General features: G+C 57.7%; 1 protein-coding gene across 4 annotated transcripts in view; it reads left to right on the top strand.

Moving 5' to 3' along the window:
- The window catches only part of PLD2 (phospholipase D2), a 24,740-nt gene extending 315 nt beyond the window's left edge, over positions 1-24,425 (top strand). Inside the window, exons 1-25 of one of the 4 annotated variants that reach the window (XM_075908059.2) lie at positions 1,840-1,967; positions 3,881-3,995; positions 4,267-4,397; positions 4,678-4,820; positions 5,161-5,260; positions 8,318-8,383; positions 9,872-9,930; positions 10,329-10,421; positions 10,505-10,657; positions 10,859-11,008; positions 11,503-11,586; positions 12,507-12,585; positions 12,654-12,764; positions 14,560-14,727; positions 14,977-15,100; positions 15,532-15,650; positions 15,787-15,900; positions 16,746-16,850; positions 17,158-17,246; positions 17,547-17,660; positions 17,877-17,926; positions 19,898-20,032; positions 20,475-20,628; positions 20,799-20,916; positions 21,203-24,425. In XM_075908059.2, the coding sequence (XP_075764174.1) occupies positions 3,890-3,995; positions 4,267-4,397; positions 4,678-4,820; positions 5,161-5,260; positions 8,318-8,383; positions 9,872-9,930; positions 10,329-10,421; positions 10,505-10,657; positions 10,859-11,008; positions 11,503-11,586; positions 12,507-12,585; positions 12,654-12,764; positions 14,560-14,727; positions 14,977-15,100; positions 15,532-15,650; positions 15,787-15,900; positions 16,746-16,850; positions 17,158-17,246; positions 17,547-17,660; positions 17,877-17,926; positions 19,898-20,032; positions 20,475-20,628; positions 20,799-20,916; positions 21,203-21,427 (2,790 nt within the window). In that variant the 5' untranslated portion in view covers positions 1,840-1,967; positions 3,881-3,889 and the 3' untranslated portion in view covers positions 21,428-24,425. Of the gene's footprint in view, positions 1-1,839; positions 1,968-3,880; positions 3,996-4,266; positions 4,398-4,677; positions 4,821-5,160; positions 5,261-8,317; positions 8,384-9,871; positions 9,931-10,328; positions 10,422-10,504; positions 10,658-10,858; positions 11,009-11,502; positions 11,587-12,506; positions 12,586-12,653; positions 12,765-14,559; positions 14,728-14,976; positions 15,101-15,531; positions 15,651-15,786; positions 15,901-16,745; positions 16,851-17,157; positions 17,247-17,546; positions 17,661-17,876; positions 17,927-19,897; positions 20,033-20,474; positions 20,629-20,798; positions 20,917-21,202 lie in introns of those variants that run through there. The other 3 variants (XM_089772793.1, XM_075908058.2, XM_089772794.1) reach the window with 3 other exon arrangements.

The raw sequence follows: 24,425 nt of genomic DNA, 5'->3' as shown, positions 1-24,425 counted from the left end.
TGGGGTGGGGGCTGTTTACAACTGGCACCACTCAATCTTGCCCACCAGCCTCAGCCCCTACATGAGACCTGATGGAGCACATCTGGTGCCCTTCAATGCTGATACACAGCCCCTGCTACCCCAGTCATAGGCTCCCCCAGCTGTGCTGCTGACCCTCACTCCTGCCCTACAGCCCTTGCCAGCCTAGGAGTGACACTGGTGGGAGAAGTTTCTAGTTGTTGGGCTGTGGCATAGGGTGGGCATTTGGGGGCCACTCTGGCTCAGAGCCAGTGTCCCCCCAGCCCAGGTTCTGACACCAAAACCTCACCTGGCTCTGAATCTTCTTAATGGAAATGGATGTGGGGGGGAATTAACACATCCTGCCTCCCACTGCTTACCGCAACCCCCTCCAACCCCATGTCCAACCATAAGGGGCCCTCTTGGGTGAGAGCTCTTTGCAGGGTTGAGAGTTTAGCCCAAAGGGCAGGGGAATCTGGGATGCTGGCTTAGGGCCTTTCTGTGAGTCCTAGTCTTTGTGCTGTCAGCAGGGCTGGTTGGTGCTGGGGGTCCCTGTTTCCATGCCAGCAGCTGGAATCCCTGACCATGAGGTTGCCCCAGTCATCAGCACATGAAGTCGATGGCCATGGGGCTGCCCCAGTCAGCATGTGGATTTTCTGGCCATGGGGAGCTGGAGCCAGGAGACTGGCTGGCACTGTGGGGCTGCCTCAGTCATTAGCACGTGGAGTTGATGGCCGCAGGAGGCTGGGGCCATGGGGCTGCCCTCATCAGCACATGGAGTCAATGGCTGTGATGGCACAGCTCAGCTGGTGGTAGGAGACTCATGCGTTCTGGCCGGGGCATCCAGCTTGCTACAGGTGGAGGGTGTGGAATGGGCTTGGGGGGCAGGTCCCCCCTCTATGGGATGACCAGGGGTTGCTGGAGGACAGGAAAGGGAAAAGGTTGGGTATCTTGGAGCAGGACAGTGGCTTGCTTGCAGGGGAAAGAGGGCATGGGAGTGGGATGCAGGGGGGGGGGTCTGGGAAGGGGGCTTCTGGAGTAAGGGATGAATGGGTGGGGGGAGGATGAGAGATACTCACCTGTGGGCTGAGGGCCCCTTTGCTATGCCCAGCCCAGCAGAAGCACCGCAGGAGCCTCAACCCCATCTGCCCAGTGGCTTGTGGGGCAGAGCAGGGGCTCTGGCAGGGTCTGTGGTGGGGGTCTTTGCCCCCCAACTCATGGGGGTTGCAGCTGCAACCTCCTTCCCTCAGAACTCTCACAATCTGTGCAGGGGCCCTCAGACCCAGCCCCCCTCCCAGCATCACCCCAATGGCTCCCCTGTGCCCCATCCCTGGGCAGGGAACCTGGCACCTCCATTGCCCTGCCATTCCTTACCTCTGTCCCCCAAAGCTACTTAATTCCTTACTTCCTACCCCAATCCGGGCCACTCAGTCCCTTGTCCACCCCCCTTACCTGCAGATCTCTGGATGCCTGGGTCCCGCCTAGCCTTCCCTGCTCTCAGCTATGGAGCTGGGTGCAGCTGGCTCTGGGGCGTGTCTGCCAGGCACTGCCTGCTGGCAGCTTCCCAGCCTCCCCAGAGGTACGGGGCTGGACTGGCAGGGGCTGCGGGTTGGGAGTGCGGGGCCCTGGCAGGGCTGGGGGAGCCAGGGGCTGCCGGGAGACGCACCCCAGAGCCGGGCCGGGCCTGACCTCCCAGCCCATGGCTCTGTCCTGATCCCCAGTGGAGTCTGGGGAGCGCTCAGGACAGCAGCAGTATTTGTTATTGTAGGGTCTCCCCGAGCAACGCCCCCACCATCCCACAGGGACCCAGCCTGTGGGGCGGAGTGTGCCCTGCTTGGGATAGGGCGGAGGCTGCTCTGTCCCGGGACTGGCTCCAGCCCCCTCCCCCACTTCCCTTCCCGGGCAGCGCCGCCGCCTCCCGCCCAGCCCGGCGCGCCGCAGGGAATCGGGGCCGGGCGGGGACGCCCCGGGTAAGTGTCCGGGATCCCCGTGCGGGGGAGTCTCTGGAAACTCCCTTCCCTGCCTTGCAGGGGTCTCCGGCCTCCTGAACTCCGCGGTGGGGGGACTGGACCTGCTCTCCGCCCATAACAAGGGCAGGCTCCAGTTGGTTCGTGGGAGGGGTCTCGGTTCTCCCCTGCCCCTTCCAGACAGGGACCCCCCTGCGTGCAGCCACGTTGGAGGCGGCGGGGGGAGCTCTGACGGTCCGCTGCCCCCCCCCCCCCAATCTCGCTGCCCCACGTGACTCGTAGCGGACTCCAAATCTCCGTGAACTTCTAGCACTTTTGCGACGGGGGCGGGAGCGAGGGGCGCCGGCGGGGCTGTGTGTGGGAGCGAGGGGCTGTGGGGATGCGAGGCCCGGGGGCGGGAGCGAGGGGCGCCGGCGGGGCTGTGTGTGGGAGCGAGGGGCTGTGGGGATGCGAGGCCCGGGGGCTCTCTGCCAGCGCCTCCCTTCCCAGGCTTAGAGGAAAGGAACGTTGTATAACTCCCCAGCCCCGCCTGCCCAAACCTGCAAGCTCAGGCGCCGCTCTGGTGCCCCCGGCTGCTAGTCGTGTCCCCCCCCCCGTTACAGCCGCATCTCCCCTCCCAATAAACCTGCATCCACAAGAGTTTGACCCAAGAATCCCAGCTGCCTCCCCCCACCTGTTCACTCTCCCTTGGTTTTCTGGGCTGCCCCTCCCTAGGAGTTAGCTCTGTGCTGCTCTCCTGTACGCCCAGGGCCCTCGCCCAGCGCTGCCCTGCTCGAGGCCTGGTTCCATTACTTATTAGCAGTCTAGTAATAGAGATGTAGCCGTGTTAGTCTGGTCTTGCTGAAACAAAAGACAGAACTATGCAGCACTTTAAAGACTAACAAGATGGTTTATTAGGTGATGAGCTTTCGTGGGCCAGACCCACTTCCTCAGATTATCACTTCCCCAATTATCACCCCTAATATCATTATCTCATAGACACTAACCTCCCCCCCACACACCCCTGCTCTGCTCTAAAATCTGATTTGTCAATTTCATATGTGTTCACTTTTTTTTGATTGTATCCCTTTGGTATATATAGTCCTGCCAATTTTCTTCCACAATTTGATCTGAGGAAGTGGGCCTGGCCCACGAAAGCTCATCACCTAATAAACCATCTTGTTAGTCTTTAAAGTGCTACATAGTCCTATCTTCTGTTAGCAGTTGATACTGTATGGGGGAGAGGGCAGGAGCCAGTGCTGCGGAGAGCCGGCTTAAAAGAGGCTGTAGAGGCAGCAGAGGGAGGAGGTCTGGGGGAGGCTTCGGTGATGCAGCCTCTGTCCAAGGCCACTGTGGACAGGGGGCCGCACGCCCCCCTCCCTCCTGGGCAGCAGCCTCCGTGTCCGTGGAGAACTCAGACATACCTGGGACCGGGCTGCTGCTACCCTGTGCTGCTGCCTCTCGCAGACCAGCTCCCACCTGGCATCTAGCGCTTCTACCTCTGACAGAGAGGCAGCATCACTAGGTGGCAGGGGACTCCAGCCCCACCCCCAGGGATTACTGAATAGTCAACTAACGGATAGGAATTCATGAGGTTACTTGACTATTCTATTACCCGATAGCTAGCATCCCTGTTCCCCACTCCAAGTTTTCAGATGCCTGGGTCCCCCTCATCTGGCCCCAACTCTCCCCTCCATCCCCCATGTCCACCTCAGGGCTTTCCCTTCTCCAGTGAGACAGAGCTGCCAGGGCACTTCCATGCCTGCTGCTGTCCCCTGTCCCCATGGTGTGCTAGTGGTGATGTTGGTGACTTAAATCAGGGGGGCTAGGACATCTGGGTTCTCTCCCCAGTTCTGGGTGGGTTAGAGCAGGAGGGCTGGGGGCCATGACTTCTGGGTTCTCTCCCCTTCCCCATCTCTGCTCCTTTCCCTGTTAAGGTTGGCACCATGCAGGCCCCGGTGGGGCCCTTTCCCGGGCACAGCCTGTTGGATGCCTCTGACCTGCAAGTGAATGGGGACGAGGTGGATGGGCTGCAGGAGGGCGAAGGGTCAGGTAAGTGAGGCAGGGCCTGGCTCTGGGGGCCAGAGACTGTGGCTCTAGCTCCCTGGCATGGCCTGGATGGGGCAGCCCAACCCACCTGGCTAAGGAAGGAACCCAGGTGTCCTGATACGGGCGTTGGCCTGCATTGCTGCTGCCTGTCCCTCATTGCCCGGATCTGTATGTCTGCCTCTCAACACCAGGCTCTGCTGCCTCTGTGTGTCTGGGACAGAGATGGGGAGTGTCCTTGCATTCATCCCTCCCTGACCTGTCTGTCCACCTGTAGGAGGCCCACTCTACCCCTTCCTGGTGGTCTATGACCTGAAGCCACTCAAGTCACAGGGGCCTGTGTTTGCGAAGGGGGTGCCTGTCATAGCCCGGGTCGAGGGAACCGAGCGCTACACCAGCGGCTCCAAGGTGAGAGAGCAAGGGGCTGGGAGCCAGCACTCCTGGGTTTTCTCCCCGGCACTGGGAGGGGAGGGGAGTGGAGGCTGGTGGGTTAGAACAAAGGAGGTGGGCAGGAGCCTGGACTCCTGGGTTCTCTTCCTGGCTCTAGGAGGCATGTGGGGGCTGGTGGTTTAGAGGGAGGGGGGGCTGGGAGCTAAGACTCTTGGGTTCTCTCCGCAGCTGTAGGAGGGAAGTGTGGGCTGGTGGGTTAGACTGTACAAGCCAGGATTCCTGGGTTCTCTCTTGGCAGATCCGACCCAGTACGCTGTATTCCCTGCGCCTGACCCATGGAGATTTCACCTGGACCATGAAGAAGAAATTCAAGCATTTCCAGGAGCTGCACCGTGACCTGATGAGACACAAAATCTTCATAAGCTTCCTTCCCCTCTCCAGGTCTGTCCCCCAACCCCAGCAGCGTGGTCTGTGCCCTAGGACCTCCCAGCCTCCCAGCACCTTCAGGGCCCCGATCCAACACAGGGCTGCTCCTTAGCCACTGTACCCACCTGCTCTTCTCTAGCCTCTACAGTGGCCCAAAGCTGCCCAGGAAGGTCTGGGATTGTAACTCCTGCCAGGCATTAGGGGTGGAGAACAGGGCAGGGGCTGGTCCCCTGTAGGGGCACCAGCTCCCCCTCAGCCCCAGAGCAATGACTGGCTGGCTCAGGGGGACAGGGAATGGGGCACAGGGTCTTTCCCCACTAGGTCTCACCATGTCTCTGATTCCACACTCTCCCAGGTTTGCTATCCAGGGCTCCCGGGCAGAGGCCACGTCTCAGGAAATGCCCGCCCTGCCCCATGCGGGTGAGGGCACTTCAAGGCGCCCTTCCAGCAAACAGGTACAGGGCTGGGGTGGGGGGGAATGCTGGAGGGATTGTTCCAACAGCTGCAGGGTTGTGGCCAGCATGGGGGAACTTGAGGGGTGGCTGGGGAGCCCCTGTGTGGATTCTGGGAGTTCCAGGACTGCTTTAAATCCATGATTTTAAGCCAGATTGAAATCCATGATCAGCAGCCCCAAGCAAAATCACCAGCGTGTCACATTTGGGCCTTCCCGCACAGCTCGGCCTGTCGGAACTAGCCAGCAGAAGACACTACAGCTACACACATTCCTTCCACAGTTACCTCCCTCACCTGCCCTTCTCAAGAGTTTTAATTTTCTGCTGGAATTCTTCAGTTTTGCCTTGTCACCCGTTAACCAATGGTACCCACCCCACTTGTTCCTTCTGAGTGACTAAGTCACATTTTGCTTGTGATTTGTAATGAAATTCCTGTCCATTAAAAGCATTTGAATGAAGTTTTTAATTAGTCAAATGAACCAGACTTGAACACAAAAAAAGAAGAAATGCGTAATGTAATGCCTGAGTTTTTCAGCATATTCTGAATTTAAAAGGGAGCGAGGGACCCAGGAAAGTAGGATCTGGAGTTAAGGAAGTGAATTGATTGTGTTGGATTTTAGAGCTAGGAGATATCCACCTGTTTTTTTATGTGTCTCTGGGAAGGGGAAAGCTAATGTCTCAGCTTTTTCACCTCTCAGGTACTTCTGTTGAGAGTGGCTGGAATGAGCTAGTGGACTACATGGGACTAGGGGAAACCAGCCCCCTGTACCTGTGCAAGGCTGATGAAGGCAGGGTTGCTCCTGGGCCCACAGCTCCTGCCCACTCTGCGTTCCGGGGCCTGTTCACATGGCAGATGTGGTTGTCCGGACTCGTCCACTTAGGAACAATTAGTTTCACACATACAGAATGGGAAGTGACCAGAGGTGAAAGGAAGTGGGTGCGCCCTGGTGCACAGCTCTGGCAAGAGCTGGCTGAGCTGTGGCAAAAGCCTGCAGGGAGCTATTTAAAGAGCTGGCAGGGACCTAGGTTGCAATAGGACAGTACCTGTAAGAAATTTTAAGTTACTTTTACCACTGAAAGTGGTGAGGAGGGGACCTGGCTCCCCCATCAGTGTCTAGGAAGGAGTACTGCAGAAAGAGGTTGAGGTGTCATAGTGGACCACAAGCTAAATATAAATCAACAGGGGAGATATGAGAGAGGTCTGTAAAATCATGACTGGTGTGGAAAAAGTGAATAAGGAAAAGTTATTTACTTATACTCACAATATAAGAACTAGGGATCACCAAATGAAATTAATAGACAGCAGGTTTAAAACAAACATAAGAAAGTTTTTCTTCACTCAGCGCATAGTCAACCTCTGGAACTCCTTGCCAGAAGATGTGGTGAAGGGTAGGACTTTTAACAGAGTTCAAAAAAAGGGCTAGATCGATTCATGGAGATTAGGTCCATCAACAGTGTCCCTAGTCTCTGTTTGTTTGGAAATGGGTGACAGGAGAGGGATCACGTGAGGATTACCTATTGTGTTCCCTCCCTCTGGGGCATTGTTTATATTGGTCATTGTCTGCAGACAGGATACTGGGCTAGATGGTCTGACTCAATGTGGGCATTCTTATGTTCTTAGTGTGACACTGTTGCAAAAAAAGCAAACATGATTCTGGGCTGCATTAACAGGAGTGTTGTGAGCAAGATACAAGAACGACGAGGAGTCCTGTGGCACCTTATAGACTAACTGAAGTGTAGGAGCATAAGCTTTCGTGGGCAAAGACCCACTTCGTCACACATCTGACGAAGTGGGTCTTTGCCCACGAAAGCTTATGCTCCTACACTTCAGTTAGTCTATAAGGTGCCACAGGACTCCTCGTCGCTTTTGCAGATTCAGACTAACACGGCTACCCCTCTGATACAAGATACAAGAAGTCATTCTTCTGCTGTACTCTGCACTGATTAGGTCTCAATTGGAGTATTATGTCCAGTTCTGGGCACCACATTTAAGAAAGATGTGGAGAAACTGGAGAGGGTCCAGAGAAGAGTATGTCTACACTACCCCCCTAGTTCGAACTAGGGGGGTAATGTATGCATACCGAACTTGCTAATGAAGCCCGGGATTTGAATTTCCCGGGCTTCATTAGCATAAAGCCGGCGCCGCCATTTTTAAAAGCCGGCTAGTGCGAACCCCGTGCCGCGCGGCTACACGCGGCATGGACTAGATAGTTCGGATTAGGCTTCTAATCCGAACTATCTGTACGCCTCGTGGAACGAGGTGTATAGATAGTTCGGATTAGGTTTCCTAATCCGAACTATCTAGTCCGTGCCGCATGTAGCCGCGCGGCACGGGGTTCGCACTAGCCGGCTTTATGCTAATGAAGCCCGGGAAATTCAAATCCCGGGCTTCATTAGCAAGTTCAGTATGCATACATTACCCCCCTAGTTCGAACTAGGGGGGTAGTGTAGACATACCCAGAAGTAATTAAAGACATGATCTATGAGGGAAGAGTGAAAGAATTGGGTTTGTTTAGTTTGGAAAGAAGAAGACTGAGAGAGCGGTTTTCAAATGCCTAAATGGGTGTGACAAGGAGGAGGGAGAAAAATTGTTCTGCTTGGCCTCTGATGATAGGACAAGAAACGATGGGCTTAAATTGCAGCAAGGGAGGTTTAGGTTGGACATTAGGAAAAACTTCCTGTCAGGATGGTTAAATACTGGAATAAATTGCCTAGGGAGATTGTGAAATCTGCATAATTGGAGTTCTTTTAGGAACAGGTTAGACAAACATCTGTCAGAGATGATCATTCTAGATGGTGTTTGGTCCTGCTGTGAGGGCCGGGGACTGGACTTAGTGTTCTGTGGTTCTATGAAAAGCAGGGGGAATTGTGCCCTTAGCCGGTGAGGGGAGCAGAGACTTAGGCCAGAGGGAGACCTTTGGAGGGAGGAGGATATGGGGAGCCCTTGCAGGTAATGTGGGTATGTGTGAAGCAGTGCGGGGTGGCATGGCGGGGAGGGCCCAGGCCAGATTCCCTCTTTCAGTGGGGAGGGGCTCTCACTCCTTCCCTTGCTCCCCACAGAAGTACCTGGAGTCCTACCTGAATTCCTTGCTGGCGATGTCCTTCTATCGCAACTACCATGCCATGGTAATGTACTGACCCCATGCGGCTCATAAAGAGGGGACCTGGCTCCCTGGTCAGTGTCCCGGACTCAGGGGCAGACTGGCCTGGCGGGACACCGGGAATTTCCCGGTAGGCCAGCCGAAAGGCCGGCTGGCGGCTGTTGGAGGAGGAGGGGGATTGTGACAGGGCGCCGCAGCCCCGCACTTTAAATTCCCTGGCGCCGGCCATCTACAGGGCACGGTGGAGCTGAGGGAGCACATGTGCGGCGTGCTCAAATGCCACGCAACAGCTGAGAGGGGAGGCGCCCAGGCGTAGCGTGACGTCACAGCCTGGGACGTTAAAACCACGCGGCCCAGCTCCAGGCCCAGCAAGTGGTCTGGAGCCCCGGAAGCAGCTGGGGCCAGGGCTGCGGGGACTTCTGGGGCCCAATCACAGACTCCAGCACTGCAAACTAGAAGGCAGAAGGTGGGGGTGGGGGAGGAAGGGGGAAAAATAGGGGGAAGGGGTGGGAGAGGAAGGGGCTTGTGCTGAGGGGAGGGGGCAGGTCAGGAGAAGAAAGGGGAAGGCACTAAGGGGCAGGGTGGAGGAGAGACAAATGCCAGGGGGCCAAGTGAGACAAGGAGGAAAAGGGCAGGAGGGGAGGTGTCAGTGGGAGGGGGGACAGGGTGATGCTGGGAGAGGAGAGGGTAAGGGCATTCAGAGCTAGAGGGGGGAGTAACAGTTAATTCGAATTAAGGACTTCGTTTGAATTACCATTTCACTGCTGCGTGTAGCCGCGGGCAGTTACTTTGGACTAGTGGAATTTAAAAATGGCGCCCGGACGGGAAGATGCAAATGAAGCCTGGGATATTTAAATCCTGGGCTTCATTTGCAACTTCGAATGCCCACATTAGCCTCCCAAGTTCGAATTAGGGGGCTAGTGTCGACATATTCTTAGAGGGAGCACTTCCCCCAGCCTCTCCGCTCCCGCATTAATGTCACACACATTGGGTTAATGCAATTGCAGGATAATTGCATGAGGCGGGTTCGGGGGAGGGGCAAACGAATCCCTATTGATAGGAGGATGGTGGGAAAAGTCCTTAGAGAGGGGTCATGTGACACCTTTTACTTCTGGCCATGTGTCCATTTTGCTCCGAGAGTGTTACCTCCAGAGGCTTGGCTAATGGGAGTCAGGGGATGTGGCTAATGGGGGCCAGGGGCGTGGTTAACAGGGGTCAGGGGTGTGGCTAATGGGGGGTCAAAGAGGAAATTTACAAAAAATTCTTTGATTCTGTTCTCAACCCATTTCCCAGGCCTATTTTGATTTCCAGTCCAGCCCTGCCCAGACTTCTGGGTTCCACAGGTACATTAGAGCGGGGGAGAGGGGAGGGTGAGTAGTCAGGATGCCTGGGTTCTCTCCCTGGCTCTGGGAAGGGAATGGGGTCTGGGAGTCATAATTATTGGATTCCATCCTCTGGCCACCTCAGTTTCCCCACCCTGTCTGGCCTGGCTCTGAGCACCTCTCCCCTGCAGGCGGAGTTCCTGGACGTCAGCCAGCTCTCCTTTATCCCCGACCTGGGACCCAAGGGCCTGTGAGTGCAGTTCGCTTTCTCTGCTCAGGCACCTTGCAGCCTGCTGGCCACCAGGGCAGCCACTTATCGGGGGGCCCTGAGCTAGGGGCACACCCAGGGAGGGTTCCCACACATGGGAGGGGAGTGAGTTGTGGAGGGAATTGGCTACTGGGAGCCAGGAGTCCTGGGTTCTCTCCCTGGCTCTGGGAGGCGACTGGGGGCTGGTGGGTCAGAGGGAGGCCGGGGTGGAGTCAGGACCCCTGGGTTCTCTTCCTGGATCTGCGAGGGGAGTGGGGGCTGGGCACTGGAAGGGCAGTGGGGGCTGGTGGGTCAGAGCGAGGGTGGGGTGGAGCCAAGACTCCTGGGTTCTCTCACTCCTGGGTTCTCCTGCTCCCCACTGACCCTGGCTCCCGCTGCAGGGAGGGCATGATCCTGAAGCGCTCTGGTGGACACCACATCCAGGGACTCAATTGCTTTGGCCACCACCAGATTTGCTACCGCTGGTCCAAGAGGTGAGTTGGGGGCAGATTTGGGGGGGGGTCTACATGGCCCCCTCCCTGCTCACTGGCCCTGCCCTCTCCCCTCCCACTCCCAGGTGGCTGGTGGTGAAGGACTCCTTCCTGATGTACCTCAAGCCGGAGTCAGGGGTTGTCTCCTTTGTGCTGCTCTTCGACCCGGGCTTCAGTGTCCGGGTGGGGAAGAAATCCACCGACAGCAAGTATGGGGTCCGCGTCGAGAACAGTGCCAGGTCCGGATGCCTGGGTTCCCCTCAACATAGGGGAGGGGGAAAGCTGGTAGTTGACAATGGGGTGGAGGGCTGGGAGCCAGGACACCCTGGGAGGGGTGTGGGGGCTGGTGGGTCAGAGCGCGGGGCTGGGAGCCAGGACTCTTGGGTTCTGTCCCTGGGAAGGGGGGGCCGGTTTGTAATCCCCTCTCTCCCCCACCCCAGGACACTGATTCTGAAGTGCAGCAGCTACCGGCAGGCACGCTGGTGGGGGCAGGAGATTTCGGACCTGGCTGAGCAGAAGGGCAGGGACTTTCTGCACATGCATCGGCACCAGTCCTTTGCACCTGTCCGCGAGGGAACCCCTGCCCGATGGTGAGGGGGATGCCCACTGTGGGGAGGGCCATGCCTGACGCGGGCACAGAGGAAAGTGGGTTGTATGGGAGGAGGGGACAGTGACACTGGCAGTTTTCACTGCCAGGCACCCGGTGGGTAAGGGTATGTCTACACTACCCTCCTATTTCTAACTAGCGGGGTAATGTAGGCATACCGCAATTGCAAATGAAGGCTTCCTAGTTCGAACTACCTAGTTCGTGCCGCGTGTAGCCGCGTGGCACGGGGTTCGAACCAGCCGGGATTTAAAAATGGCGGCGCCCGGCTTATGCAAACGAAGCCCGGGAAATTCAAATCCCGGGCTTCATTTGCAAGTGCGGTATGCCTACATTACCCTGCTAGTTAGAAATAGGAGGGTAGTGTAGACATACCCTAAGAGAGTGTGGGGAACTTGGGCGGGGTATGAGCTCTGGGGGAGGGGGAGGACATTCTGGGGGGAAGCGACCATCCAAGTTCCCACTCCCACCCCCTCACAGGTTTGTGAATGGTGCTGGGTACTTTGCGGCTCTGGCCGATGCACTGATGCAAGCAAAGGAGGAGATTTTTATTACTGATTGGTGGTGAGTGACCCCTGCTGTCTCCCAAGCTCCACTCCTCACTCTCCCTCCACGTCCTGCCCCTCTAGGCCCTGCCCCACCTCCGCCCAGTGTTCAGGCCCTTGCCCCATCCCGCTCTGCCCCAAGCACCCACGCCCTGCCTCCCCCCACCTCCTGGATCCTGGCCTTCACACACACCCTCTGCCCCATAGGTGCTGCCTGCCCCCCCAGGGCTTTGTTCTCTTTGCCCTCTCCACCCTACAGCCCTCCCCCCACCTTTTCCCTGTGTCCCCTTTTAAACCCACTCCTGGGACCCAACCTCCTGGGAGTGTGCTGGGCCCCTGCTGATCAGCTAGCCTGGGCCCATGGGCTCCACCAGTCCCTCCAAGGTCACCCAGGGCACTTTCCCTCCAGGAGATCCTGGCCGTCCCAACTCAGTTGAGGACACCATAGCTGGATGGGATTTCAAGGGGCCATGCTGGCCAGCCACCCATGCTGAGTCAGGTCCCATACTGCCAGCCCGGCCCCTCAGGGCATTTGTCCAACCTGCTCGGAAAACCCTCTGGCAACAGGCACCCCCTGGCCTCCCAGAGCCGAAAACCCAGCAAGCTCTGCCCTGCTCCATGTTACCTTGTCCTGCCTTTCAGGGCCCAAGAGAACAGTAGATTCCAACCCCCTCGGAACAGCTCCTCTTTCTGAATGTCCCCAGGGGCCCTAGGGCAGGTTTTGATCCCTTGGAGTGGCCTCTGCTCCCTGGTTTGTCCCCAGCTCCCCCAGTGTGTGGGGCACCCAGAGCTGACCCCAGCTTCCAAGCTGGGCAAAGCACTGCCCTGAGCTCTCTGCAGGGAGCCGGACAGGGCTTGGAGCAAGGCCAGGTGGGTGGGGGTCAGGGCGTGAGGGGGGAGCAGCCCTGAGGATCCAGGCACCTCTCCACGCCCCTGCAGGCTAAGCCCCGAGATCCATCTGAAACGCCCAGCGCAGACAGACGACTGGCGCTTGGACATCCTCCTGAAGCACAAGGCGGTGAGTGGCTGGGGGGTGAGTCCCTGGGTGCTCCCCCCACCTCCTTAACGCCCTGCCTGTCCCCACAGGAGGAGGGCGTGCGGGTCTGCGTCCTACTCTTCAAGGAGGTAGGGCTGGCCCTAGGCATCAACAGCGACTACAGCAAGAGAGCACTCATGCTGCTGCACCCCAACATCAAGGTAGGGGACTCAGGCATCTGGGATGGCAGCACGGGGGGCTCACCCCTAGGGAGGGGGAGAGGACCCAGGACAGTAGCAAGGGGGGCTCACCCCTAGGGAGGGGGAGAGGACCCAGGACAGTAGCACGGGGGGCTCACCCCTAGGGAGGGGGAAAGGACCCAGGACAGTAGCACGGGGGGCTCACCCCTAGGGAGGGGGAAAGGACCCAGGACAGTAGCACGGGGGGCTCACCCCTAGGGAGGGGGAGAGGACCCAGGACAGTAGCACGGGGGGCTCACCCCAAGGGAGGGGGAGAGGACCCAGGACAGTAGCACGGGGGGCTCACCCCAAGGGACGGGGAGAGGGCCCAAGACAGTAGCACTGGGGGCTCACCACAAGGGAGGGGGAAAGGACCCAGGACAGTAGCACGGGGGGCTCACCCCTAGGGAGGGGGAGAGGGCCCAAGACAGTAGCACGGGGGGCTCACCCCAAGGGACGGGGAAAGGACCCAGGACAGTAGCACGGGGGGGCTCACCCCAAGGGAGGGGGAAAGGACCCAGGACAGTAGCACGGGGGGGCTCACCCCAAGGGAGGGGGAAAGGACCCAGGACAGTAGCACGGGGGGCTCACCCCTAGGGAGGGGGAAAGGACCCAGGACAGTAGCACGGGGGGGCTCACCCCTAGGGAGGGGGAAAGGACCCAGGACAGTAGCACGGGGGGGCTCACCCCAAGGGAGGGGGAAAGGACCCAGGACAGTAGCACGGGGGGCTCACCCCTAGGGAGGGGGAAAGGACCCAGGACAGTAGCACGGGGGGCTCACCCCAAGGAAAGGGGAGAGGACCCAGGACAGTAGCACGGGGGGGCTCACCCCAAGGGACGGGGAGAGGGCCCAAGACAGTAGCACGGGGGGGGCTCACCCCTAGGGAGGGGGAAAGGACCCAGGACAGTAGCACGGGGGGGCTCACCCCTAGGGAGGGGGAAAGGACCCAGGACAGTAGCATGGGGGGCTCACCCCTAGGGAGGGGGAAAGGACCCAGGACAGTAGCACGGGGGGCTCACCCCTAGGGAGGGGGAAAGGACCCAGGACAGTAGTATGGGGGGGCTCACCCCTAGGGAGGGGGAGAGGGCCCAGGACAGTAGTATGGGGGGGCTCACCCCTAGGGAGGGGGAGAGGGCCCAGGACAGTAGCACGGGGGGCTCACCCCTAGGGAGGGGGAAAGGACCCAGGACAGTAGCACGGGGGGCTCACCCCTAGGGAGGGGGAGAGGGCCCAAGACAGTAGCACGGGGGGCTCACCCCTAGGGAGGGGGAGAGGGCCCAAGACAGTAGCACGGGGGGCTCACCCCTAGGGAGGGGGAGAGGGCCCAAGACAGTAGCACGGGGGGCTCACCCCTAGGGAGGGGGAAAGGACCCAGGACAGTAGCACGGGGGGCTCACCCCTAGGGAGGGGGAGAGGGCCCAAGACAGTAGCACGGGGGGCTCACCCCAAGGGACGGGGAAAGGACCCAGGACAGTAGCACGGGGGGGCTCACCCCTAGGGAGGGGGAGAGGGCCCAAGACAGTAGCACGGGGGGCTCATCCCAAGGGAGGGGGAAAGGACCCAGGACAGTAGCACGGGGGGGCTCACCCCAAGGGAGGGGGAAAGGACCCAGGACAGTAGCACTGGGGGCTCACCCCTAGGGAGGGGGAGAGGACCCAGGACAGTAGCACGGGGGGCTCACCCCTAGGGAGGGGGAGAGGACCGTTACTGTAGGCCCTGGAGCTCCCTGCCACAGAGGTATCTCTAAGCTGTCCCTGCCTCCCCCCCCCCCACTAGGTGATGCGCCACCCTGACCACGTCTCATCTATTGTGTTCCTGTGGGCCCACCATGAGAAGCTGGTTGTGGTAGACCAGAGTGTGGCCTTTCTAGGAGGGCTGGATCTGGCCTATGGGCGCTGGGATGACCACCACTATCGGCTCACTGACCTGTCCCCCCATGCCAAGGTCAGAACCCACCACTCAGTCCTCTCCAGTGCTGGGGAGGCACCTGCCCAGGTCCCCCCCAGCCAACCCTCTTCTGTCCCTGTATCCCCCCAAGCCCTGGCCCTGGGGGCAGCTGTGGGGAGAAGGGGTCATTGCACACTGGAGTCCTATTGCACCCCAGTTGAGAACTGCTTCGAACACCCTGAATCCATCTCTGGACCCTGCCCCTGACCGTGACCCATTCCCCTCACTGGGCTCTGTCTCCCTCAGAGCGGGTTCCCCCCTGGGGAAGAGCCACCTGTCGACTTGGCCACCAACCAGCAACTCTGGCTGGGCAAGGACTACAGCAACCTCATCAGCAAGGACTGGGTGCAGCTCGACCGGCCCTTTGAAGGTGACCAGGGAAGGGTGGGTCCCTCCAGCCATGGGCTAGCCTGAGGAGAGTGCATGGTAGCCAGCAAGTGTCTAGAGGCTGACATGGGGCTATATCCTCTGCCCTGGCATGTGTATGAGAGCTGCAGCCCCTTCACAGTGCCCTAGAGCAGCACATACCCCTTAACTGTGCTCTTCCATCAAGGGGGCTCAAGCGGACTCTCCCCCCTTAGCAGCACAACTCCCTCTTTCCCCAGTTGGGTCCGACCCTCTCAGCCCTGCAGCTGAGTGGCCCAGGCCCAGCCCAGCGTTGTCCCAAAAAGCCCCTTAAATTCAGGGTGGCAAACAAGTAGGGCCAGGGATCGTTCCAGGGGCTGGAGGGTGGACACTGACTCTAGGGTCATGCAGCCAACCCCTGCCCTCCTGCTGACTACCCCTCCTCCCCCGTGTCAGATTTCATCGACAGGTCCCGGACGCCGCGAATGCCCTGGCGGGACGTGGGGGTGGCAGTGCACAGCAGAGCTGCCCGTGACATCGCCCGCCACTTCATCCAGCGCTGGAACTTCACGAAGGTCTGGGGCTGCCGGGAGCCTGCCTCGGGCGGGGCAAGGGCTCAGTCTACTTCCCAGCAGGGGCTGAAAAAGGGGAGGGGTCCTGTGCACCTGCTCTGGGCTACAGGTGTGTGTGACCCCGCCCATCCTGTTGCAGACAGTGAAGAACAAGTACAAGGGCCCAGAGTACCCGTACCTGCTGCCTAAGTCACTCAGCACAGCCCACCACCTGCCCGTCACCATCCCCAGCGCCCAGCTCACCAACGTGCAGGTCAGCAGGTGCACCGCTGGGTGGGCACAGGGAGAATGAGCCTCCCCCTGTGGGCCCAAGGGGGGGGTCACCCTATGGGCCCAGGGTATGTCTACACTACCCCGCTAGTTCGAACTAGCGGGGTAATGTATGCATACCGCACTTGCTAATGAAGCCCGGGATTTGAATTTCCCGGGCTTCATTAGCATAAGCGGGGAGCCGCCATTTTTAAATCCCCGCTGCTTCGAACCCCGTGCAGCGCGGCTACACGGGGCTCGAACTAGGTAGTTCGGACTAGGGTCCTATTCCGAACTACCGTTACTCCTCGTGAAACGAGGAGTACCGGTAGTTCGGAATAGGCACCCTAGTCCGAACTACCTAGTTCGAGCCCCGTGTAGCCGCGCTACACGGGGTTCGAAGCAGCGGGGATTTAAAAATGGCGGCTCCCCGCTTATGCTAATGAAGCCCGGGAAATTCAAATCCCGGGCTTCATTAGCAAGTGCGGTATGCATACATTACCCTCCTAGTTCGAACTAGGAGGGTAGTGTAGACATACCTCCAGGGAGTATGTGTGAGTGAATTGCCCTGTGGGCCCAGTGTGGGGAAGTCATCCAATGAGCTCAGGGTGTATACAGGGGTGGGGGGGCCAATCGTCCTATGGGTCCAGGGAGTAGGTCACCTTTTGGGCCCAGGGCATAAAGCACCTGGTGGAGAGGAGGGGCATGGAGGTCTGGGCTCCCAGCAGGGGTCCGGTGCTGGGTACAGAGGGAGGTGTGAGGATGGGCAGGGTAAGGTTAGAGGATGGCTGCAGGGGGTGGGCTGGCAGGGTGCTCTGGTTCCCCTCACACCCCGCCCCCCGTCTCCAGGTGCTGCGCTCCGTGGATCGCTGGTCGGCTGGGACCTATGAGTGTTCCATTTACAGAGCCTACCTGAGCCTCATCCAGAGCAGCCAGCACTACATCTACATCGAGGTGGGGGCTGGGGGCCAAGTTGGGGGCTGGCCTGGAGGGGCCAGGCTGTGGCAGTGTGCGGGAAGATGGGCTGTGCAGGTGGTGGTGGTGACTAGGCTAGGGAGGTGCTGGGGCAGGGTGGGACAAGGGTGGGGTGGGGCAGGGCGGCTGGGTAGGTGGTGGTGGAGACTAGACTGGGGGGGCAGGGGTGGGGTGGGGTGGCTGGGTAGATGGTGGTGGAGATTAGGCAGGGGAGGTGCTGGAGGGGGCGTGCAGGTGGGGGGGTGTCTCCATCTTGGTTCTGACCCCTCCCTCATTTCCCCTCCAGAACCAGTTCTTCATCAGCTGTGCAGATGGGCGCTCAGTGCTCAACACAGTGGGAGAGGCCATAGTCAGCCGCATCCTGCGTGCCCACAGGTCGTTGAATGGGGGGGGTCACGGTCTGTGTCGCACCCCAGGAAGTGGGGCTTCTCAGTCTGTGTTACACCCTGGAGACGGAGTCCCAGGAAGTGGGGGGAGTCCCGGCCTGTGTCACACCCCCGGAAGTGGGGGGAGTCCCGGCCGTGGAGGGAGGAAGTCCCAGCCTGGGTGCTGGGGGTGGGGCAGACTCCAGGGACTAGCCCTTGGAGGGTGGGGGGCGGGGGAGAGCACACTGCTTACACTGTGGGTGAGAAGGACACTCCTGCAGGGAGCTAATCCAACCCTGTCTCCCTGCAGCGAGGGGACGCAGTTTCGGGTCTTTGTGCTGCTGCCACTGCTGCCCGGCTTTGAGGGGGACATGGCTGAGGGGGGAGGAAACTCCATCCAGGCCATCCTGCACTTCACCTACCGGTAAAGGGGGAAGGGAACAGTCTGTGGGTGTGGAGGATTGCCAGGGGGTGCCCCAAGCTAGGCTAATTTGGAGAATTTTTGGGGAGCCCCAGGGTGGAGGGAAGGGGAGCCCAGAATTGGTGTCATGTGGGGAGGGGACCCATGTCCCAGAACAAGATGAACTGGGGGGAGGGCAAAAGGGCCCATTTCATTAGCTCCCTCTCTGATTCTCCCCAGGACTCTCTGCCGGGGCGAATCCTCCATCCTGTGCCGCCTGAAAGCTGACAGTGAGTGTTGGGGGCAGCGCAGGACTCTGCTGTAACCCAGCAGCCTCCGCTCCCTTCCCAGAGCCAAGCAGAGATCCAAGAAGTCCTGACTTCCAGCCCCCCTTGCTCTAACCCACTCGCCTGCACTCCCCTTCCAAAGCCAGGGAGAATCATAGAGTCATAGGAGAGACCTCAGGAGTCATCGAGTCCAACCCCCTGCCCAAGGCAGGACCAACCCCAACTAAATCATCCCAGCCAGGGCTTTGTCAAGCCGGGACTTAAAAACCTCTAGGGATGGAGATTCCACCCCCTCCCTAGGGAACCCATCCCAGTGCTTCACCACTCTCCTCACAACATAGTTTTTCCTAATATGTAACCTAGACCTCTCCTGCTGCAATCTGAGACCATTGCTCCTTGTTCTGCCATCTGTCACTACTGAGAACAGCCTCTCTCCATCCCACTTTGGAACCCCCCTTTAGGTAGTTGAAAGCTTCTCTCAAATCTCCCCTCACTCTTCTCTTCTGCAGACTAAATAAGCCCAAATCCCTCAGCCTCTTCTCATAAGTCATGTGCCCCAGCCCCCTAACCATTTTGTTGGCCTCCGTTGGAGTTTCTCCAACACATCTACCTCCTTTCTGTAATGGGGGCCCAGAACTGGACACGCTATTCCAGATGTGGCCGCACCAGTGCCAAATAAAGGGGAATAATCACTTCCCTAGATCTACTAATGCACCCTCATCTGCCATTAGCCTTCTTGGCTACAAGGACACACTGTTGACTCATATCCAGCTTCTCATCCACTGTAACCCCCAGGTCCTTTTCTGCTGAACTGCTACTTAGCCAGTTGGTCCCCAGCCTGTAACAACACTTGGGATTCTTCTGTCCCAAGTGCAGGACTCTGCAATTCTCCTTGTCAGACTTCATCAGATTTCTTTTGGCCCAATTTGTCTAGGTCACTCTGGACCCTATCCCTGCCCTCCAGCGTATCTACCTCTCCCCCTAGCTTAGTGTCATTTGAGAACTTCCTGAGGGTGCAATCCATCCCCTCAACCAGGTCATAAATAAAGATGTTGAACAAAACCAGCCCCAGAACCAACTCTTGGGGCACTCTGCTTGATACTGACCAACTGGACATCAAGCCGTTGATCCCAACAATCTAGTCAGCTTTTTAGGTTACCTCCCTCATTCAGTAGGGGTCCCACACCTTTCCTTACCGCCCTCTTATTGCTAACATGGCTGTAGAGACCTTTCTTGGTACCCTTGGCAGCCCTTGCTAGCTGCAATTCTAGTTCTGCTTTGACTTTCCTGAATTACACCCCTGCATGGCTGAGCAATATATTTATACTCTTCCCTAGTCATCTGTCCAAGCTTCCTCTGTGTTTAAGCTCGCCAAGGATTTTGTTGTTAAGCCGAGCTAGTCACTTACCATATTTGCTTTTCTTACTGTGCATCGGGATGGTTTGTTCTTGAACGTTCGATAAGGCTTCTTCAAAATACTGCCAGCTCTCCTGGGCTCCTTTCCCCTTCATGTGAGCATCCCAGAGGATCCTCCTTATCAGTTCTCTGAGGGAGTCAAAGTTTGATTTTCTGAAGTCTAGGGTGTGCACTTTGCTACTCCCCTTTCTTCCTTTTCTCAGGATCATGAACTTGATCACTGCTGCCCTACTTCCCCTACCAATTCCTCCCTGTTTGTGAGCAGATAGACAAGCTGCGCATGGCCCCTGGTCGGTTCCTTCAGCCCTTGTACCGGGAAGTTATCCCCAACATTCTCCAGAAACTTCCTGGATTGTCTGTGTACTGCCGTATTGGCCTCCCAGCGCCCCTGCCCTAACCCACCCGCTCCCGCTCCCTTCCCAGGGCTGGGGGAAAATACAAGTGTGAGGGCTGTCAGAGGTCAACCGGCTGGCCCAGGAAGGACCAAACCCCCCCGTGAAGGATGTACTCAGAGTGCTGGGGGAAGGCCCGAAATAACCCCCCATTCTCCCCTGGCAGTTGGGGACGAGTGGAAGAACTACATCTCCATCTGCGGGCTGCGCACCCATGGGGAGCTGTCTGGTTCCCTCACCACTGAGCTGATCTACATCCATAGCAAGATGCTCATCGCTGACGACCGCCGGGTCATTATTGGTGTGTTCCAGTGTGAACCCAGGAGTCCTGGCTCCCTGCCTCTCCCCCACGGAACCCCACATGCCTCCCTTAATTGGGGAGAGAACCCAGGAGTCCTGGTTCCCAGCTGGAACAAGACAGAAGGGCATCAGCAGAGGGGATCATAGTGGGAGACTGCAGGTCAGGAGCAGGGGCCACCAGCAAGGCTGGGCAGGGGCAGGGCTGAGCTGGCAAGGGCTGCAGGTCAGAGCAAGGGGCCCCAGTAGGGTTGGTGGGGCAGGGCTGAGCTGGCAAGGGCTGCAGGTCAGAGCAGGGGGCCCCAGCAGGGTTGGTGGGGCAGGGCTGAGCTGGCAAGGGCTGCAGGTCAGAGCAAGGGGTACCAGCAGAGCTGGGGGGCAGGACAGCAGGTGCAGCAGGAGTGAAGGGCTCTGGCAGGGCTCTAATCCCACCCTTGACCTGCCAGGCTCTGCCAACATCAATGACCGCAGCCTGCTGGGGAAGCGGGACAGTGAGCTGGCGGTGCTGGTGGAGGACACAGAGCTGGTCCCATCTGTCATGGATGGGGAGCCATACCAGGCTGGGAAATTCGCCCTGAGCCTGCGACTTGACTGCTTCAGGTGGGAATAGGCCACACATCCCACCCTCACCCTGAGCATGCCCCTTACTGCAGAGGTGGGGGGATGGGCTGGAGACATGGGTGCAAGGCCCTGTCTCAGGGCTGGGCAGCAGCCGCAGCCTCTTACCTGAATGTGGGCGGCTCGTTCCAGTGCTTGGTCATTCTCCGCAGGGCGCTCCTGGGAACCTCGGGCAACTGCAGCATCGACATCCAGGATCCTGTCAGCGACCACTTCTTTCATGAGACCTGGAAAGGCATCGCCCTGAACAACTCCAACATCTATGAGCAAGTGTGTGGGGAACCTGGGGCTGGGGTGGCAGGGCCTATGGGTCAGGAATGAGGGGTACTGACAGGGCTGGGCTAGCAGGGTCTGTGGGTGGGGAGTGAGGGGCACCAGCAAGGCTGGAAGGAAGCAAGGCATCATTAAAGCTGGAGGGAGCAGAGAGCTGGACTGGCAGGGGTTGCGGTTCGGGAATGAGGGGTACCAGCAAGGCTTTGGGGACAGAGCTGGGCCTGCAGGGCCTATGGGTGGATTCCAGCCCTGCCAGGCTCTCACCCATGACCTCATCCTGCAGGTTTTCCGCTGCCTTCCCACCAATGCCGTGCTGTCTCTCCGGGCCCTGCGGGAGTATGCAGCAGTGCAGAACCTGGCCTGTGTCAGCCCGGAGCTTGCCCGCCAACACCTAGCTCAGGTGCAGGGCCACCTGGTGCAGTTTCCCTTGGAGTTCATGGCAGAAGAGTACCTCCTGCCCCCACTCAACAGCAAGGAAGGCATGATCCCCATGGAGGTGTGGACTTAGACACATGGGGGGCTGCCTACTACATCCCCCAGCCTCCCCCACCCTCCTCGGGGCTCCCCTGGTGGCCACTAGAGACCCTCTGCATCCAGCGCGGGGACCAGGACCAATTCTCTGCCTGGTTAGGGTACCAGCCACACTGACACTTTACATTCCACCCCCTCTCTTTGCTTGTTTGCACAGCCCTGAACCCTTTGCATAGGTCATTCCGGAGGCAGGACCGCCCGGCAGCTCAGCCCTGCAAACACCCAGTCACAATGCCTGTGCCCTGTCTTGGCTGACGCCCTGCACCCACCACCCCACTACTCTCCCGGGCTATCACTACATTCCACAAGTCGAGTTCCTGCAAGAGGGGTGCCTGGGTCCCAGGGTGCCTCAGTTTCCCCTGACCTTTGCTTGGCACATCCCCAGACACCCCCTTCCTGCTGCTACTAACTGCTGAGGGAGCACCTCTCAGCCTGTTGGCACACTCCATGTCACATACGGTAGGTGTTGTGCCCTGCCCCACCCCTCCCAGAGCCACTGAACATTCCTGTTTGCTGGGTCCCTCCCACAAACTCAGCCGTCAGCCTGTCCCAAACCCCCTCCACGCCCCCAATGTCACTCTCAGGAGCTGATCCCACCAGCATAGCTGGGCTGGAATGTCAGAGGGGGACATGCCTCGAAGGCTGCTAGGGCTAAGGTTTCACCAGAAAAGTGGCAGCCAGGCAGCTGCTGAGCTACAGCCTGTATTTGGGTTTGCCCCTGGCTGTAGCCTCCCCTCACTATAATTGGACCAGCTCTGTGCCCAGCCACTAACCTGCCTCCTTGATTGGGTTTGTTACGTAAATGCTTGGAAAGTGCGGCCTGCCTCTTTCCTTACTGTGCTCTGGGAGGGGCCTGGGGCCATGTGCCAGGCTGGGCAGGCTCCAGCCGGGGGCCCTGCCTCCGGGATGAATGCCCGTGTGCAGAGGCACATACAAGGACTGGCTGTGCTATGACAGCACCCAAAGCACCGGGGCAGGCCAGCAGCATCAGGAGGAGTCTCACAGGGAGTGCCCTGTGCCCACAGGAGTGGTGTGTAGGGAGGGGGGTGAGTAAGTACAATTCCTGCACTGTGTGTACATACTTGTGTGTGCACACTGAGTGTGCATGTGTATACACACCCAGAGTGCATGTGTATATGTGTATACACTGGGCAGCTTGCTCCCATTTCTGAATAGCACATCTGCAAGGGCAGGGCAGCTTTGGCGGTGGCAAAAAGGTTCAGAGAAGCATAAACTCGAAATTCATTGTTTGGATGCTGGTAGTGCCCAAAGGCTTCAGCCAGTCTCGGGGGGCTCCCAGTGGGCCAGGTGCCGCACGCAGCCTCACACTGAAATAGTGGGCCCAGGCTGGGCAAGGCAAAGGAGACAGACAACATGAACGTCCTATCCACTGCAGCAGTGTGGCTGGAAAGGACAGCCCACTTGACAGTTTGTTCACCCCACTCCAAAATAGGCTCCTAAGGCAGCGAGCTGATCAGGCAGGTGTGTTTTCTGGATGCCCAGAGCAGTGTGGGGGAAGAAACGCTGTTGCCTCCAGCTGGCAGGTGAGAGAAAGATCCCAAGCTGGGGGCACTAAATGCTATTTGGCTAGCTAGCCCAGGGCAGGGTGATAGGGAACAGCCAGCATGGATTTGTAAAAAACAAAGATCAAACCAATCCGATAGCTTTCTTTGATAGGTAACAAGTCTTGGAGAAGCAGTGACATGGTATACCTAGACTTCAGTAAAACAACTGATACAGTTTCACATGACCTTATCAGTAAATTAGAGAAATGCAACCTAGATGGGTCTACTATAAGGTGGGTGTATAACTGACTGGATAACCATTCTCAGAGAGTAGTTATTAATGGTACACTCATGCTGGGAGGGCATAACAAGTGGGGTTCTGCAGGGTCCGTTTTGGGACCAGTTCTGTTCAATATCTTCAACAATTTAATGATGGCATAGAGAGTATGCTTATTAAGTTTGCAGATGATACTAAGTTGGGAAGAGATGCCAGTGCTTTGGAGGATGAATTCAAAATGATCTGGACAAACTAGAGAAATGCTCTGAGGTAAATAGGACGAAGTTTAATAAGGACAAATGCGAAGTAGTCCACTTAGGAAGGAACAATCCGTGTCATACATGGAATGGGAAGTGACTGTCTAGGAAAGAGTACTGCAGAAAGGAATCTAGAGGTCATAATGGACCACAAGCTAAATATGAGTCAACCCTGTGACACTGTTGCAAAAAAAAGCAAACATGATTCTGGGATGCAATAACAGGAGTGTTGTGAGCAAGACATGAGAAGTCATTTTTCTGCTCTACTCTGAGCTGATTAGGCCTCAGTTGGAGTATTATGTCCAGTTCTGGGCACCACATTACAAGAAAGATGTGGAGAAATTGGAGAAGGTCCAGAGAAGAGCAACAAATTGATTAAAGTTCTAGAAAACATAAGCTTTGAGGGAAGACTGAAAGAATTGAGCTTGTTTATTTTGGAAAGAGAAAACTGACAGGGGACAATATAGCAATTTTCAAGTACCTAAAAGAGTGTTACAAAGAAGAGAGAGAGAAATTGTTCTCCTTGACCTCTGATGTTAAGACAAATTGCAGCAAGGGAGGTTTAGGTTGGACATCAGGAAAAACTTCCTGTCAGGGTGGTTAAGCACTGGAATAAATTTATCTAGGAAGGTTGTGAAATCTCCATCATTGGAGATATTTAAGAGCAGGTTAGACAAATATCTATCAGGGATGATCTAGACCAGGACTATTCAACATGTGGCCCGTTTGTTTGTGGCCTGCAATGTGTAAATGCGTACAATGGATTTATGCGGGGCTCAACACGCAGCCCGCAGGTGGGATCCTTTGAACATGGCCTTCACTGGGAACATACTCCATAATAGCGAGTCAATATAATGGTCTACTGTTGAGATGCGTTGTAGTAGTTAAATTCCTGGACTGTCGTTGCTCATTAAAGTGCTGTCAAATGGGTGGAAA

This window comes from Pelodiscus sinensis, chromosome 22 (assembly GCF_052426305.1).
Source record: "Pelodiscus sinensis isolate ZL-2025 chromosome 22, ASM5242630v1, whole genome shotgun sequence".
Classification (NCBI taxonomy): Eukaryota; Metazoa; Chordata; order Testudines; family Trionychidae; genus Pelodiscus; species Pelodiscus sinensis.
This window is presented reverse-complemented; position numbering and strand designations above follow the sequence as displayed.